The sequence below is a fragment of the Glycine max genome, chromosome 13 (assembly GCF_000004515.6).
Source record: "Glycine max cultivar Williams 82 chromosome 13, Glycine_max_v4.0, whole genome shotgun sequence".
Taxonomy (NCBI): Eukaryota; Viridiplantae; Streptophyta; class Magnoliopsida; order Fabales; family Fabaceae; genus Glycine; species Glycine max.
The window spans coordinates 40,574,030-40,592,460 of NC_038249.2; the positions used below are offsets into that span (position 1 = coordinate 40,574,030).

Genomic DNA, 18,431 nt, shown 5'->3' on the forward strand with positions numbered 1-18,431 from the left:
CCTCCTGGAACGGGAAAATCATATTTAGCCAAGGCAGTTGCAACGGAAGCCGAGTCCACGTTTTTCAGGTAAACTAATTGATTCTAATTCTATGGTTTAGGAAAATGGTAAAAGTTTATAGAATTGAGAAACCTATGTGTCTGCAGTTTACCAGATTGCATGGGAAATCATTGGAATGAATTCTGATTCATAAGTTGAAATATGTATGTGTCTCAATTACTGCATAGCATACCCTTTTATAGGCATTAAAACTTTAATTCAAGGTAGTTATAATTGGGAATTTACCTTAAATCAGGTAAATTCATATTCCATAAATGTTATGAATGTAGGTCCATAAGTGGACATGTTCTTGCAAGCATTTTTAACTTTTGAATTCTTCATCAGTGTTTCTTCATCAGACCTTGTTTCAAAGTGGATGGGTGAAAGTGAAAAGCTGGTTTCAAACCTTTTCGAAATGGCTCGAGAAAGTGCCCCTTCTATCATATTTATTGACGAAATTGATTCCCTGTGTGGTCAGCGTGGAGAAGGCAACGAGAGTGAAGCTTCAAGACGGATTAAAACAGAGCTTCTGGTGCAGATGCAGGTAATAGTTTTAATAGTTTGTTGGTTTACATTTAAATTGCAATATATAGCATATGCGCGGCAAGCTGTCAAATCCCAGTTGTATGGCCATATATGAATGTGGTTGTAATTTAGTTTCAAATCATGAAGAAAGACATAACTAATTTCTTAAATTCTTTGATATAAACCGATTTAGGTTCAAGAATGTATGCTTCATTTTCAAAAGAAGGTTTTCTTCCTAGGGCTATCTCCTCAGTGGCTGGGTGCTTATTAACACATCTTGCATACTTCAATTTTTATGGTTGGAAAGAAGACAAGCCAAATAGTAAACCTTCATTTAAAACAATCCATCTAAATTTTTCTTGTTCCAGCATGTGAGGAGGCTATGGTAGTTGAATAGCAGATCAAGATTGAGCTAATTCATGCTGGCCCTTGTTACTTATTGGTTTTTTGAGTCTTCAAGTCATTTTTGAGTGTACAATAACGACAACACTGGGAAATAGCTTTAGTTCTATGCTTTTCTTAAACCTCTAATAAGCATTTGTCTCTGTTGTTTTTCTTCTTCAAAACAATTCCTAGTCATGATTGCCACCTTAGATTTAAAGTCCCGCTTTCAGTGTACTTAGCATGTCCTGTCCTGTGCTTGTTTGATGAGATGTTCACACTTCACAAACAACGTTGCATATTTTCAATTCGGTTTTGGCTCCTCTAAAGTGAAGGAGTGCGCTTTAGAGGATAAAATGCACTTACAAGTTACAATCATTGATTAGAAAATCAATGGTTGAAAATTGTGATAAAATCAAATCCCTGTTTAACAAAATCTAAAATTTATCATAATCTCAATAGTTAATTTTCTAATTGATGGTCATTATTTCACTTTATCCTCTAAAGTGCATTCCCCTCACTTTAGAAGAGCCAAAATCCATTAAATTGTTCTCTATCTTATATCTACATCTCAGAAAAGGAATTCCAGATCTGTGTGGCATTGTGGCAATCACTGATTTGCGGTGGTCATGTAGGTTTTCATGTTTGTGTGTGAATTGTTATTTGATTAAGTCATCATATTTGACTTTTTAAAAATCTACTTTCAACAGGATATGTTGTTATTATGTAACAAAACTACTGAAGCATGCTTTACTGGTTGCCAAACTCCCAGAAGCACTTAAGTGTTATTATCCTTGTCCTTGACCTGTCAAAATTTCTCAAGTAACTTGGTTGATGGATTTTAGTCATATATTAAGTTGCATGTGGTATTTGACATTTGAGTTGCATATCAAAATATTTCCCCCTCATAAGTAATCCTGTTTTCTGTTTTACTGCTTTATTTTAAACTGAACCCAGCAGTTACTAGTTTGTATAATATTGTCATAATATGGCTTGCTCGTATATATTTTATTCTCATTTTAATTCACTTTTTTGCTATTAACATCAGGGCAGTTTCCAACATTTTTGGCATTTCTTCTCTCCTTTTTGATTCTCTTTATTTAATGTACTTTATCCACATACTTTGTAGGGTGTAGGACACAATGATCAGAAAGTTCTTGTTCTTGCAGCAACAAATACGCCCTATGCCTTAGACCAGGTCAGACAGAAATAATTTTGTTTTGCGTTCCCATATAGAATCAATACTATGTTGTTTTTCACTAATCAATTTGTAATTGTAGGCAATAAGGCGTCGTTTTGATAAGCGCATATATATTCCGCTACCAGATTTGAAGGCTCGCCAACACATGTTCAAGGCAAGGACAATATACTCGATTGTTGACAGGTTTTTGTTATGCTATATAAACCTAGCAAATGGTTTTACCATGCTTTTTTTCTGGCTTACTAAATTGAGCAGGTGCATCTAGGAGATACTCCCCATAACTTGACTGAAAGTGATTTTGAATACTTGGCTAGCAGGACAGAGGGTTTTTCTGGTTCAGATATATCTGTCTGTGTAAGTTTTACTGCTATATGAAATGACTGGTTTCATTAATCTTATACTTGATGAATTTTTAAGTAAAAAGTTTTTGGACCTCCTCTTCAGGTAAAGGATGTTTTATTTGAACCTGTTCGCAAAACCCAAGATGCAATGTTCTTCTTTAAGAATCCTGAGGGTATGTGGATCCCATGTGGACCTAAGCAACAGGGTGCAGTACAAACCTCAATGCAAGAGCTTGCTGCAAAAGGACTTGCTTCTAAGGTATTTAATGTGTTAATAGTTTTTTATGGTAGTAGTACTGTACCGAGTGTCTTTAATTTTTTTTTAATGATAATTGGAGAAGAAGTAGTGTTGTGATGTCTTTGGACTAGGTTGTTATATCTCTAACTGAAACTGGGGAATGCTTACTATAAAACTTATTGCAGATCCTTCCGCCCCCTATTAGGAGGACAGATTTTGAGAAGGTACTCGCTAGACAAAGGCCTACAGTAAGCAAAGCCGACCTTGATGTTCACGAGAGATTCACGAAGGAATTTGGAGAGGAAGGTTAATACTGATGGAATTTCACTTTGAAGGTCCACACTGGTTTCAAATATATTGTTATAATTTGTAATTTATTAGCCGTTGGATGCAAATGAAATGCATCTTTTTCATTTTTGGGGATGTAAAGGCCCCTTTTGTACCGAGGTGGATTTATAAAGGTCGATACTCATTTTTCTTCTTCTAAATTGTGTATAACAGAATCTGAAATGATTTGAAAAAATAACTTGTGTGATGCTGGATTTTTACTTTTGTCTGCTATGGATTTAGGATGCCATAAATTTGGGTGCTTTTTATTTTCGAGATGGATCAGATACTCAGCATGTTGCACTAAGCTACCTGCTGATGGGACACAAGAGACTCATCATAAAATATGCCACGCAGATTAGGGTATTCAACTTAACATAAAGTGTTTACTAAATGTGATGATAGAATGGTTTTTTATTCAACTGCTAAGTTACTCCAGATTCTTGTAAAAGCTCATTAATTGTCTGTTACTATTGCGATCACATTTTAAGCACAGTTATTCTTTTATACTTTTTTACTGGGTCGTTATCAGAATTTCTGCATAACTAATTCTCACTCAACAAGTGTCAATTTTATATATCGTCATGTTCACTGTAATTATATAATTCGGCGGCAGAAATAAGAGTGCAGATGAACTTAAGCTATTCTTGAGTTATTTGAACTTGATTCATTAAATGTTCAATATAAGTTGTGTCAAAATTTTATACGTTCAACATTAACAATCCATAAATTATTTGTTTATTTAAATTGATGAGAATTTGACTAGTCTTTGTTATTTACTCATGTAAAACTTTGTTGATGACATTGAATTAATTTTTTTTGTAGTAATAAAAAAATATAAGTTTTTATTTATTTATTGTATTATGAAAATGTAATAGCCTAGAATTTTTTAATTTAACATAGCATACATTGTTGACCACATATTTCAAATATAAACGAGTAAAATACGTTATGAATAAATTTTATTTTTTTAGCAAGGCAACATCAAGCTTTTACTTAAATTTGTTTAAATAATTGAGTCCAAATCATACTGTTGACACACTGACAATGCACATGTTCACCCACGGTTTCATCAATGGAAATACAAGACATGGTTTCACATAGTGCACGAATACGATGATAATGCAGAAGTTTTCTGCGGAATAGTTGAACTGAATCCTCTAACCTTTGTGACAAGTGGAGTAGTAAGCTGGAGCGCATGTCTCATCTTCGCAAATCGCAAGGTTAAATCGAAATTCTGTTAGTCAATGTTGTTGATAAAAATATTAATCAAGATATATATTTAACTCAAATTAACGGTAAAGAAGATTACTGTATTTATAATTAAAGATAAAAATAAAAATTTAAAACGATTGAGAGAAATATTTTTTTTGTTAATTGTAAGAAAGAATTAGAAGAATGATAGTCCTTTTATTCGAGTAGTGTAATTTACACAATATTTCAGTAGTAGATATTATCTCTTTTATCTTGTTAATTTTTGAAAGTTTGTGCAATAAGTAATAAAAAGTATTATTAATTTTTTTATATGAATAATAAGAATTTAATGGTAATACACTGAGACATTCTTAATAAGTAACAGCTGACTAAGGGGAAAAGGAGTTATTGGCAAGAAGCATTTTCGGTTTCCCAAACTAATCATAGCCTGGAACCAGTCCTGGAATTAGCCAGCAAATTTTAGCAATTCTATCAACAATTTGCCATAGCAATGTTAAATGTATATTTTCTGAGACTTTCTCGAGTGTTGATCGTTCATCCTTTCTGAGTTGAATAATATGTACAATGGTCTATCCAAGAGTGGAGAACCAATATCATCACACTCACTGCCATAATCAGCGTTAAAAGTATCCAGAAGTAGCCTAACGTTAAGATGTATTTAGGCTTTCAATTCCTATGACATTCTTTCCTTAAAGTTTCCGTGAGAATTTATGCCTTGGAGAGAGTTGATGGATTCTTTGGAAAACAAAGGTCTGATCCACTAAAGAATCTTCGAAACACAAAAAGCATATTAGCCCAAACATCACCAGTAGTCACCACATGAACACAAACCACCTTTAAAGTGGTGAAATCTGTTTGAATCTCTAACAACAATCTCTTTTCAACGAGTGATACCAACTTAATAAAGTTGTGGCAATCTCCACAGACTCTGAGATTCTTCACAATCTGAAGGGGAATTTCAGGAAGTGTAGCTATTAAGCAGAAGGCAATGGCAAGTCTTTCACTATGATGAGAAATAATAGTTTCTTTTTGTTCATCTTCAATATCATGAAACACATAATTTGTATCAGGCTGATAACCAGCATCCCTCAACTGGATATTTAACTCTGAAAGTTTTGACTAAATATGGTCTGACAAAGGATGCGACAAATCACCAGCCAGGGATGAGTAAGTCTTGTTTTTCACCTCAATCCAACTGTACCCAGGTTCTTTTTTCACTTTTCTCTTATCCATAAGTTTTCTCACATTGACTTTCTCATGCCAGTTTCCTGCTGCAGCATAAATATTGGATAATAGGCTATATGCGGCTGAGTCTTGTGGCTCTAGTGAAATGATTTTTTCAGCTGCAAGTTTCCCAAGATCTATATTGAGATTTACTCGAGAAGCTGCCAAGACAATGTGCCACACAGTTGCAGCCGGGGGAAATGGCATCCTATTTATGATATCCAAGGCTTTTTCCAGCATCCCTGCGTGGCTATATAGATCAATCATGCAGGAGTAGTGCCCATCATTGGATTAATGTGATGACCATTGACCATTACATTTAAGTAATTTTGGCCTTTTCCCACTAAGCCAGCATGTGTCCAAGCAGAAATGATACCAATGAATGTTATAGCATCCACTTCCAAGTTTCGTTTCTGTATTTCCTCAAATATCTCTAATGCTTTCTTTGCCTGGCCGTGCTGTGCATATCCAGAGATCATTGAGTTCCAAGAAACCAAGTCCCTCTCCATCTGCCTTTTGAAAACTTCATGTGTGCTTTCAATATTGCCTCTCTTTGCATACATGGTAACAAGAGAACTACTTACACACAGAGCATTATTCAATCTCAGTTTAATTGCATAGGCATGGAATTGTTTTCCTTGCTCTACTGATGCTGTAGGAGCAGTACAGCCATTAATGATGCTGCAAAAGGTAAATTCATTTTGTTTAATACCCTCCCTTGTTAATTGATGGAAGATTTTAGCAGCTTCTTCAGTTTCTCCTGCTTGGGCATATCCCTCTAGCATTGCAGACCAGGCTATTACGTCCTTGGCTTCAATTAGCTCAAAAACTTTAACAGCATCACTAATATTTCCTGTCTTAACAAAGGCATCTAAAAGTGCAGTTCCCACCGAAGATGACTTCTCATAATTAGTTTTGATAACTTCTGCATGTATTTCAGAAATGAAAACAGCATGTTGCACAGTCAGGATGGCAGAATAAGTGAAATGATTTGGTTTGACACCTTCCCTTCTCATTTGGGAAAACAAATTCACAGCCTGGTCAGTGCCACCATTATGCAAGTATCCACTGATCATAGCAGTCCAAGAAACCACACTTTGACACCGATGCATCAAGGAGAATAAACTAAAGGCATGGTCCATTTCCTTGCACTTAGTCAATGCTACCATGAGTGCAGTTAGGAAGTTTTGGTTAGTGGAAAGCCCATTCTTCAGAGTCATACAGTGCAGCACTCTTACCAACCCCAACTCTTTAAGGCTAGCACATGACTTGATAACAGATGCAAATGTCGCATGCGTAGGCTTAGCCCCTGCAAGCTGCATGTTGTTAAACGTTTCAAAAGCTTCCAAATCTTGTCCATTTATCACATTTCCAGCAATCATACTATTCCAAGAAACTGAAATCCTTGTTCTCCATGTTATCAAAAACAGCTCTAGCATCTCTTAACATCCCCAGACTTTGAAAGCATATTAATCAGAGAGTTGCAGACAAGTCTTTCTGTCACAAAGAGTTGCAGACAAGTCTTTCTGTCACAAAACCGAGATTTATAACCAGGGCATGGATTTGTATTCCTATAGCAACTTCACCCTGATTGGACAAAGCTGCAATTACAGTAGAAACAGTATAATAGTCAGGCCTGTATCCCTCAACTTGCATCAGACAGAACAATTCCCACACCTGATCATTAAATCCATTCCATGAATAACCCGTGAGTAAGGAATTCCAAGACACCACGTCTCTGTCACCCATTTCATCAAAAACTCTCCTCCCATCTCCAATATTCCCAGTTTTCATGTACATATCAACAAGAGAGTTTCCCACGCTAAGATGGTGCACAAGTCCACACTTGACACACTGACAATGCACTTGTTCACCCACCGTCCCATCCAAGAAACCAGCACAAACATTCAAAACACAAGACATGGTATAACTATCAGGCGATAAACCAGAACGATAAAGTGAGACAAAGAGGTTGAGGGCTTCTTGGGTTTGGTCACAGCGAGAGTAACGGAAAAGCAAGTGGTTATGCTGTTTGAGGTCTCTAAGGGGAGTTTGGTCGAACAGTTGTTGTGCAAAGCGAGGATCACTGTCACGTAAAAGGGTCCTTGCATTGAGGGCAACAACATGGGATTGCAGAAGAGGGTTAGCGTGGCAGTGATATTGGTAACGTCTAATTCTGAGAATTGGGTTGGTTGAAGTGTTGGTGAGTGCCCTTAAAAGACGCATTCAGAGTCACATTCTAAAGCGAGTGTTTTGTTTTTTTAAAAAAAAAATATATTTAAGCAGCGTAAGGTACGATGATATAATGCTATGTTTGTTTTCTGTTGTTGGGTTCTCTGGTAAGGAGACAGTGACATCATGTGAAGGGATAATATGAAGCGCACGTGCGACGTGTCATGTTCACGAGTTTAAATTCTGTGATTCACAAGTAGGATTTTTTTTTCTTTTTCTTTTTTTTTTAAAAAAAGTAGGGTATGTTTTGTTCGAAACTTTAGCTACTTTTACTTTGGTTTCAGAATAATAATTTATTAAAATTTATTTGAAATCGATACGTGATTATGAAAATTAATAATAACTCCTAAAAATGTTTTCTTCAAAGAAAAGCAGCTAAAAATACTTTCATTAAAGAATGATTACTAAAAGTATTGATGATTATTCTAATTTGTACTGTATTGAAATGGATAGGATGCGAATAGAGTAGAAGTAGTATTTCTTTCAATCTTATTTGGTCCATTTATATTGTTTTCAATTGGACTAAATAAATAAATAACTAGTGTCCCTCTTAAAATTGGGCTACCACTTGGCAATTGATATATCAATTAAAGTATTACATGTTTGGATCTAATTTAAAAAAAATGATAAAAAAACATTAGTAAATAATATCATTTAATGTTGGAGGTGTTCAGTGAATCAGTATATGTTTTAGTTTTATCCCATAATTTAATTTAAAATTAATTTTGGCAAATTTAAAGTGTTTTGAAAATGAATTTAAATTATATTTTTTGAATTGATTTTGATTCATTCTAACTTGACCTAATATCGATATTTTATCATAATATGTTTTTAATAATAAAAAATAATAAAATTTTAATCTTATCTTGTCTATTTTCAAATTTTAATTAGGTTAAACTCATATACAACTTAAGGATTGAACTAAAACCATATGAACAGCATCCCATCACACACATATACTACTATATATTTTGGAAAAACAATGTAGAAATCTGGGTATTTGTTTCCACTTAAATAATTGTTGGATACTCTCTTGTTGCTGCTTACTACCACTTACCAGTTAGCATCATCTGCATATTTCAGGGTTAGGCAATTTGGAAGCCACATTCATAAACATAAAGTAAGTTACCCATTTAAATCCACCCACCATACCCATCTTTTTTTCAATCTCTGTTATGTTATTACTTCTTCTTTTTATTATTATTAGAATATTACTAGTATTTATTATTATTTATTTTCTAGTCATTGGTGTTTTAGCTAGATTTGACCGTTAACGAGGAAGTTAACCCCTCGATCTTCTCCACCACCAACAGCATCACTTTTTAGGGTTTTTTCTTATTTACCACCAAAGCTTAGGCCCTTGTTGCCCTCTTTTAACTCTTTTTTTTTTTTTAAAAAAAAAAGAATAACTTTCATGGTTGTTCAACAATTTAGGTGTTTCCCCCTTTCATGAAAATTGCTAAACCCTTAAGGGTACATGTCAAATTTCAGTTTTTTTTTTTTTACTGATTCGGTTTCACAGTGCTTTGGGGAATTCAGAATAAGCAATTTGCGTAGGTTTTGAGCATAGTGGATGAACTTTTCAGTTCCTTCCACTTCCCCAAATTCAAACTTTTTTTTTTTTTTTTTATGAATTTGCAGCAAGCAGTGTGGAAGAAAGATTGTTTTTTGGTGTGAAAGAAGAGATTTTATTTTCTGGGGAAGATGATAGCCGAGAAACCTAGTTGGGTTAGGCATGAGGGCATGCAAATTTTCTCCATTGATGTTCAACCCGGAGGGCTCAGGTTCGCTACTGGTGGTGGTGACCACAAGGTATGGATTTTTTTTCTGTCTTTGAGGCTCAAAATTTGTGAATAATTTTGAATTTTGGATGTTTAGTTGTATGGTATTCAAGGAAGTAGCACCCCACTTTGAGTTAAGATTTTAAGTCCTGTAATTCTTGAATATGGAATTTAATTGCCTTCCCACCTCCTCCTTTTTTCTATCAGCGGAATATTGCTTTCTATATGTTTCCAATTAATTGAAATTTTTACAGTTTCTTATGAAGAGTAGAAATTGTTAACATTTTTCGAGTGTTCTTAGGCGAATTTTTGGCCAACCCCCATAGGCAATTTGTGAAGGGAAACCTGCCATAAGGCACAATGGTGTGTTTATATGGTGGAATTTTGGCCATCCACCATTAATAACACTGCATTTTCTTGATTCAATGTAGACTGCTCTTCATGCAGACTTTCAGGGCAGAGAGTATCTGTATGTGTTTCATATTTATGAGAATAGCTTCCTAATGAGCTTGCCAATCGTATTTTATATACACACAACTTACTCAGGAAACCAAATTTCCTTGGTGCCTTCTGGTGAATTACTTTCATATTAAAAAAGTAAGAAATAGTAAAGATCTGACATTAATGCATTGCCTAGTGTCAGGTTCAGCTAAACATCTAAGAAATATAATTTGTGCTGAAATTTCTTGTTTCTCTTCACTTATTTTGTTTTCATAACTTTCCTGTCCCTCTGTGTCTGAGAAATCTAGCTGTATACGACTTCTGGTCTTCTGGGTAGGATTAGAGTGGGTCGATGTTTTCAACTTTACTCTCTTGATTTGTTTACAGCACTTGAATTAATTCTCATGCATTCACATTCTCAACTATGTACTACACAGGTTCGCATATGGAATATGAAGTCTGTTAGTACTGACTTAGAAAATGATGATTCTTCTCAAAGGCTTCTTGCAACTCTACGGGATCACTTTGGGTCTGTCAACTGTGTTAGGTGGGCTAAGCATGGAAGGTATGTTGCATCAGGCTCTGATGATCAGGTGATATTAATTCATGAGAGAAAGCCTGGTTCAGGAACCACTGAATTTGGCAGTGGAGAGCCACCAGATATTGAAAACTGGAAAGTTGCAATGACTTTGAGAGGGCACACTGCAGATGTGGTAATGCTGTTGCTTTTATTTTTCAATCTTCTTTTTCAAAAATATTTTCTTGTTTCAACCATTTAATTCCATGTTGACATTTGCTCTCAGAATTGAATGAACCAATTTGTCATCTAAATGGATCTCTAGCTGCTTATCCGAATGGTTTTAAATTTTCAATTATCATCATTAACTTGGGATCTATTTCTCCATGCTTAAAGTAGGTGGATCTTAACTGGTCTCCGGATGATTCTGCATTGGCTAGTGGGAGTTTGGACAACACTATCCATGTATGGAATATGAGCAATGGCATTTGCACTGCTGTCCTAAGGGGCCACTCCAGCTTGGTTAAGGGAGTTGCTTGGGATCCTATTGGCTCCTTTATAGCAAGTCAATCTGATGATAAAACTGTAATTATTTGGCGAACTAGTGATTGGAGTCTTGCTCATAGGACAGATGGTCACTGGGCAAAATCAGTAAGTTTCTTATTTTGAAAAAATTTCTGATGGAATAACAAACTCTATTTCCTAATTAACCTGTCTTCCTTTCAGCTTGGATCAACCTTTTTCAGGCGTCTTGGTTGGTCTCCTTGTGGTCATTTTATCACCACTACTCATGGTTTCCAGAAGCCTAGGCATTCTGCCCCTGTGCTAGAGAGAGGGGAATGGTCTGCAACATTTGATTTTCTAGGACACAATGCTCCAATTATTGTGGTTAAGTTCAACCATTCTATGTTCAGAAGAAATTTGACTAATGCTCAGGAAGTGAAGTCTGTACCTGTTGGGTGGACCAATGGTGCTTCCAAGACTGGAAGTAAAGAACCACAGCCTTATAATGTTATTGCAATTGGAAGTCAGGATCGAACTATAACTGTTTGGACTACTGCAAGTCCTCGTCCTCTATTTGTGGCTAAGCATTTTTGTACTCAAAGTGTTGTGGATTTGTCCTGGTATTTCTCTTCATCTCTAGCCATGGTTGATTTATTTTGGGAATGTTATATTTTTAATTAACATTTTTACTTTATCATTTCTGTGAGTGACTCCTTATAATTTTTTCTTTTTCCTTTTCAAATAGGAGCCCTGATGGATATTCACTTTTTGCATGTTCCTTGGATGGATCTGTGGCTACATTTCATTTTGAGGTAAAAGAACTTGGTCAGAGATTAGGTGATGCTGAGCTAGATGAGTTGAAGAGAAGTCGTTATGGTGATGTGAAAGGTCGTAAAGCAAACTTGGCTGAAAGTCCAGCACAATTACTGCTAGAAGCTGCTTCTGCCAAGCAAACACCTAGCAAAAAAGTGGTTTCTGATGTTCAACAAAACCAATCTAAGGCAAAGGCTTATGTTGATGTGGCAGTTACTGCAAAGAATGCTGAGCTTCAAAATGATGATGGCAAGAAAAGTGGAGGTCCAGTTGGTGATGTGTCAAACAAAGCTGCAACCTCTGGCCGGATTTCTAGTCCTGTTAAGCAAAGAGAATATAGACGACCTGATGGGCGTAGAAGAATTATTCCAGAAGCAGTAGGAGTGCCTGTTCAGCAGGAAAACATTTCTGGTGCACTTCAGCAAGCACTCAATTTTCGTATAGTTTCTTCTGATCACAGAAAGGATATTGAAAGAGCTGTATCCAATGAAGATGGTGCAAGAGTATGCACCTTGGGAGGAGCACATGGCAGAAATACTGATATAAAAGAGCGTTCTGGGGTTACTGCTAGGGCCACAATTTCGGAGAGCCTAGTGATTGAGAAGGTTCCAGCTTCTGCTGGTGATGGAAGCGTCAATGTTGAGCAGTCAAGCAATTTGATGTCTTCCAGTTCTTTAGCTGCTTGTAGTGGTACACTTTCCATTAGAGTATTTGACAAGAAAAGTGGAGAAGATTCTTCTCCTATTCTTTTAGAAGCACGCCCAAGAGAACATGCTGTAAATGACATTGTAGGGCTGGGAAATACATCCATAATGAAAGAAACAGAAATTGTGTGCTCAAAGGGTCCTCATACACTTTGGTCTGATAGGATATCAGGAAAAGTCACTGTTTTAGCTGGCAATGGAAATTTTTGGGCCGTTGGGTGTGACGACGGATGTCTGCAGGTAAATTGCTTTTCTACATGTACATGCATTGTTTTCTTTCAGTACTTATTTTCTGTTAACATTTCTGATATATTGTGGGACATGGGTTATGAGTGTATGTTGAGCTGTAGTAGTTGTACCCAACATCCTTTATAATATTTTTCTTGGTATTATTGAGCTTTGTTGTGCTTTCCTTTAAGACTTTTATCCTCATGTTTTAATGTTACTAAAAATTATTTCTTCTAGGCCTTTCATCGCATGTTTTATACCTTTTGGTATCTTGGTAGCATCTCTTGTGCATCGATCAAGTCCATTCAAGTTGTTAATGTGTTCATTTCTTGCATATTTACCACTGGCATACATACCATTGTAGTTGTAATGTTGTATGACTAATAATTAGTTGCTTACAGCCTTACACTTAAAATATCCCATAAATACAACACATCATTTGTAACTGTAAACTAATTGATTGAGAAAGCTATCTATGTTAACACTTTACTACTTGATATTTGTCACATAATACTTTACCATGTAAACTAATTGATTAAAGAAAACTATCTCTGTTATATCAAACTTAGCTAATAATCTTTTGGTATTCAAATTTCAGAAAAAAATATTGTTGAGTTTTAATTAGGATAAGTGCAGTACTATGTGACAAATAACTAATTTCTATGTACTGTGAGATACATGGTTTAAAATTTTTTTAATCTTGTAAAACTATGGGCATAATGTACTAGTTCAACATATGGGCAAGATGTAGGTCTTATGCTTTTGAAATCTTTGTTTTTTGACTTTTTCTTGCTTCCAAGAAGATTTACACGAAGTGTGGGAGACGAGCAATGCCTACCATGATGATGGGTTCTGCAGCTACATTTGTAGACTGTGATGAATGCTGGACATTACTGCTGGTGACAAGAAAAGGATCCCTGTACTTGTGGGATTTATTCAACCGAACCTGTCTTCTTCAAGATTCGTTGACTTCTCTAGTTGCTTCAAGTCCTAACTCGTCTGGTAAAGATGCAACTACCATATATATTATGTACATTTGTTTGATATTGGAGATGCTTGGTCTTTAACTATGGCCTCTGCCTCACAGTTTATTATTTTTTTCTTTGTATGAGGACAACTTGTCCTGGTTTTCCAACAATTTGTCTTTTTTCAGTGGCTCTATGTTATCTTAAAATTTATCATTTCTTTTCAGGAACTATTAAAGTTATATCTGTGAAACTATCAAAATCGGGTTCCCCTCTTGTTGTGTTGGCTACTCGCCATGCTTTCTTATTTGACATGAATGTCAAGTGTTGGCTGAGGGTTGCAGATGATTTCTTTCCTGCATCAAATTTTTCCAGCTCATGGAGTTTGGGTTCGATTCAAAGCGGTGAGCTGGCAGCACTGCAGGTTGATCTCAGAAAATATTTGGCTCGGAAGCCAGGTTGGACTAGGTGTGTATTGATTAATCTTTTATATATATATATATATAGCTTGTAGTTGGTCTTGGTCCTCGATTTGAAATGTTGTTGGATACCATATGAATATGAAATTGAATTAAGGGGATGGAAGGTGGGGTAGATATTAGTAATTCTATAGACTGTAACTTTCTAATGGTTGGCTTTAGCTTATTGTCAAATTATGATGCAGTTTATTAATGTATCCAAAGAAATGCAGTTATATAACTATCATGATAAATATATACAAAGACAACCAAGCTTATCTCTCTCATTGAAGTGGTGTAATCTACATGGATCAATCAATGTGATTGGACTCACTAAAAAACGAAATTTCCTGTGAAACCATTTAGAATTTTCTAACTTCCTTTACCCCTTAATTAGACAATGTTCATTTGATGAACATTTTTCGTATTGGAGCCTCTTTGGTCGAATATTTGTTGTCTCTTTAATAGGTGTGACTTAAACTTTTTCTTGGATACATTTGTGGCTAATCATGATACTGGTTGAGGAATATGGTGGAACTTCGTTGCTGAACCTGCCTCTGGTACAGTATCATTGTTGTACCAAACAGAGATCCAGTAGTATACAACTCTCAAGAGTTAAGATCCCTCCTGTTTCTGACTCCTAAGGATGTGTTAATGCATAATAAAATTGAAAAACCTACAACTATTTCCTGTATATTTATACTCTTGTCTAGAAGGATGGAGTGTGCTTGTTACATAGGCCTCTGATCTCGTGTTTCATAATTTTCCCCCCTCCCCCTTTTTGTTAGGATTCTGATGTTTTTAAAAGTACACTTTCTAAACTTGACTACCTTGATACAGAGTTACTGATGATGGAGTGCAGACACGTGCTCATTTGGAAACGCAATTGGCTTCTTCCTTGGCTTTGGGATCCCCTAATGAATATCGCCAATGCCTATTGTCATACGTACGCTTTCTTGCAAGGTGTTATTCTTTTCTCTTTTTCTTTGAGATATTGTTCAAATAATACTTTAGCGCTTTATTGAGCTTGCATAAAGCATGTATGGTTGTATACGCATTTAGTTTCTCTATAAAAGTGTAAGTCACATACTGTTTCTCACTACCCCCAGCCACTAACCACCTTGCTCACTTGCTGTCTGTCTCCAGCTGTTTACGCCTAAAACTCAATTCTTCTGCTAAAAAAGTCTTTTGATGATGCTCATACTAAATTCTTTAATTTGCATGATGACTATTCTCAAGATGAATAGAATGCAACTTCTTTAAACTGTCTTCTAGAACTTTTTTTATTAGGAAGATGCTATATGTATGTTTATGCAGAGAATGCAGTCTTAATTTTAAATTTTTAATACTTTGTGATTATATATGCATATCGTGTTGTCTTTGTGATTTTGGACAATTGCAGACTAAAGGATTATAAAATTATTGCAGAGAAGCAGATGAATCTCGTTTACGTGAAGTGTGTGAGAGTTTCCTTGGACCTCCAACTGGGATGGTTGAGGAAACATCTTCAGATTCAAAGAACTTAGCATGGGATCCTATGGTGCTTGTAAGCTTTTCTCTATCTACATATCTAATAAAATCATGTTATGCATACCCATTTATTTAAAAGAGTGAGTCAAGCCGGGAATGATAAAATAGTGCAGAAGAACACTTTAAAAATTTCCTGTTCTGAAATAGACTATAGACGATTACTGAAATTTAGGGGCCGCCTTTTTAAGATTTTGAAAAAGAGATTTTAAGATTGTGTAAAAAATGAATTATTTTAGATTTTGATTTTCTTTTTCAAAATAAAAGTGATTTTTAATACAAAAACTGGGGGAAAAGAAGAGCTCTTAATTGGAAAGCTAGATAGAGGAAAAGTGCACGAAAAAGATTTATTGGCTGATTACACTGATTTATTTATCTTAAAAAAATGACAAACCCTAACAGGAAGATACTGAGACTTTTATGGACCAACAGCTTATATGATTGTCAAACCAAATGATCACTGTATCTTCTTTCTCTAATGTTCCAACTGAATCTTTGCAGGGAATGAGGAAGCACAAGCTTCTTAGGGAAGACATTCTTCCATCCATGGCATCAAACAGAAAAGTCCAGAGATTACTTAATGAATTCATGGATCTTTTATCCGAATATGAGATCATTGATGCTAATCAAGAGCAATCAAACCCCACAGTACCAAATTCATCCTTGCCAGAAACCAATCCAATTGAGAGCAGTTCACTAGCAACAGATCAGGAGCACACTGCTCCACCAAAATTGGATCACAATACCCCACTGGAAAAAGAGCAAATAAATTTCCCTCCAGCACTCACAGATGAAGCTAGTGCAGATACCCCTATGACAGATCAAGCTAACCAGGATGCACAAGTTAAGGAAAGTGTCTAACTTGTGCATCTTACAATAGTAGGCAGTATTAAGGGTAGAAGTGTATCAACAAAGGATGTTCTAGTGGCATGGATGAATCCAATATCACGTTTTTCTTTTATGATGTTTGTACCCCCATAGGAAACAATGCTGATAGCTCTCCTTTAAAGTTTATCTCACTAACACACACTTCTTCACAGGTATCACAAGTTCTATGTTACATTTGTAGCTTCTCCCATCAACTTGGAGCTTGTTTTTTTGTAAAATGTCTAGTAAAGGAAATTAGAATTTCTTTCTTGTTTTTTTTTTCTTGATATGTTAGTTGAGATTTTTTTTTTTTATGGCTAAAACTTCCTGCACTTTCATAAATTGCTACCAGCATTCCATTATATTCTGGAAAGCTCAATCAGGAGTGTTAGTAACAGTCTTTTTTGAACCGTTATATAAGACCGTTGGGACTGGTTAAAGAAACGAGTCCTACAACCTGAGGCATTTTCTTGAGTTGAATTGGGTTTATGTTACAAGCCTACCTCTGCTCACCTACTAAGTTTCATCGCATGTTTGGATTTTTATTTGCAAATCCATGATTTGAATTAATAAAAAAATAATATTAGGCAAAACTTTCTCTAATTTTTTTATATTATTGTCGCCGAGTTTTATAAGGAAGTTTTTTACTTTGTGATTCAATCATAAGTTATCCATAGAAAGCAGAGTTGAACATATGGGTCGTGAATGGTACCCACAGGCTCTATAAAATGAAGACTGTTAGAACACAAATTTTTCAGGTAAGTCTGCATAACCCCGTTAATTTAGTGGGTTTGGTCCAAAGGTTATTGGTTCAATCCGGAAACCATTGTATTATTTTACAAAGATAGAAATTAATTTTAATTAGTTTATTTTAGTAGACTTTTTAATATTTGGTTGATGTGTTGGAGATATTTGGTAATGTTAGTGATTGTAAATGATAATATCATTTTTTCCCTCTTTAATTGTCTCATTTAATTGTTTGATTTTTTTATTGAGTTTTTGGTTTAAATTTTATTAATATATTTACCATATTATTAAACTTGATTAATTATTAACAAGTAAAAAATACAAAAATCACAATTTAGTTTTTAATTATTTTTAATATTTAATTTTACATATTTTTAAAACCATTTTTTCATCTTTATTCTGCATAATTCATTTATTTTGTGGACTTGGGTCAATGCATATGTGCCTTGAATGGTCTAGATTAGCCTTTTTTATCTACATTGTTCACTTTCGTAATAACTGCTTTAAATATTATAATAACAAAATTCTATTTATTTTTCACTAATTTTTTTTTAGAATTAGCACTATAATTTTTTTTTACTATAGTAAATTCTTAGTTCATTTAAAATAACTAAATATCTTCCTTTCTAAACAAAAGTCTCTCATCTTATTTAGACTTTTTTTTTTCATAAAACGACCTTATCAGTCATTTTCACGTGTCCTTCATTCTCTTCAACCTTTACTAATGTTTCAAAAAAATCAATCGACTGAAAAATAAATATCAAATAAAATTTATTATAATTTAATAAGTTATTTGGCATTATAAAAGTTTAAAATAAATTTCAAATAAAATTGTAAAAATTATAATAAAATGTTTTCATTGCTAAAGAAAAAAATCTTAAAAGTCTACTTTAAACCAAATGTTAGACTGACTTAGTTAAAAGAATTAATTTCACCAATTTTAATGAAATAAAATAAAAACTTATGAAAATTACAACTCATTAGTCATTTTGATAAGTTCCAATAAATTTGACTAAAACTCAATTCTAAATGTATCATCTTTAAAAGTCAATTCTCCAGTTCTTCAAACCCCACACACAAATAACTTTAAATTTTGCTTTTGTTCTCAAACTATAACGTAGCAAAAGATGAAAAACAACAAGGGACTGACTTAAAA

The 18,431-nt window shown here is 34.7% G+C and overlaps 2 protein-coding genes and 1 pseudogene across 4 annotated transcripts in view; 2 read left to right on the forward strand and 1 right to left on the reverse strand.

The window, feature by feature from the left end:
* Positions 1–3,260, forward strand: part of LOC100788150 (protein SUPPRESSOR OF K(+) TRANSPORT GROWTH DEFECT 1) — a 4,774-nt gene extending 1,514 nt beyond the window's left edge. The window contains exons 3-9 of the mRNA XM_014766023.3: positions 1–68; positions 385–583; positions 2,075–2,143; positions 2,226–2,300; positions 2,402–2,500; positions 2,591–2,746; positions 2,911–3,260. Coding sequence (XP_014621509.1) covers positions 1–68; positions 385–583; positions 2,075–2,143; positions 2,226–2,300; positions 2,402–2,500; positions 2,591–2,746; positions 2,911–3,036 — 792 coding nt within the window. The 3' untranslated portion in view covers positions 3,037–3,260. The remainder of the gene's footprint in view (positions 69–384; positions 584–2,074; positions 2,144–2,225; positions 2,301–2,401; positions 2,501–2,590; positions 2,747–2,910) is intronic.
* Positions 3,261–4,619: 1,359 nt separating this feature from the next.
* On the reverse strand, positions 4,620–8,305 carry LOC100801733 (pentatricopeptide repeat-containing protein At2g27610-like; annotated as a pseudogene).
* Positions 8,306–8,692: 387 nt separating this feature from the next.
* On the forward strand, positions 8,693–16,802 carry LOC100802265 (protein HIRA). Of its 3 annotated transcripts, none has more exons than XM_026125182.2 (11): positions 8,693–8,843; positions 9,365–9,535; positions 10,383–10,658; positions 10,862–11,113; positions 11,189–11,586; positions 11,712–12,723; positions 13,515–13,713; positions 13,904–14,144; positions 14,975–15,097; positions 15,563–15,680; positions 16,163–16,802. In XM_026125182.2, exons 2-11 carry the CDS (start codon positions 9,428–9,430, stop codon positions 16,520–16,522), a joined length of 3,087 nt encoding a protein of 1,028 aa, XP_025980967.1. In that variant the 5' UTR covers positions 8,693–8,843; positions 9,365–9,427; the 3' UTR covers positions 16,523–16,802. The 3 variants fall into 3 exon arrangements, with proteins under 3 accessions (XP_025980967.1, XP_025980968.1, XP_025980969.1); XM_026125183.2 differs by lacking the exon at positions 8,693–8,843 and adding an exon at positions 8,865–9,276; XM_026125184.2 differs by lacking the exons at positions 8,693–8,843; positions 9,365–9,535 and having other exon boundaries at positions 10,516–10,658; positions 10,859–11,113.
* Positions 16,803–18,431: the final 1,629 nt, after the last annotated feature.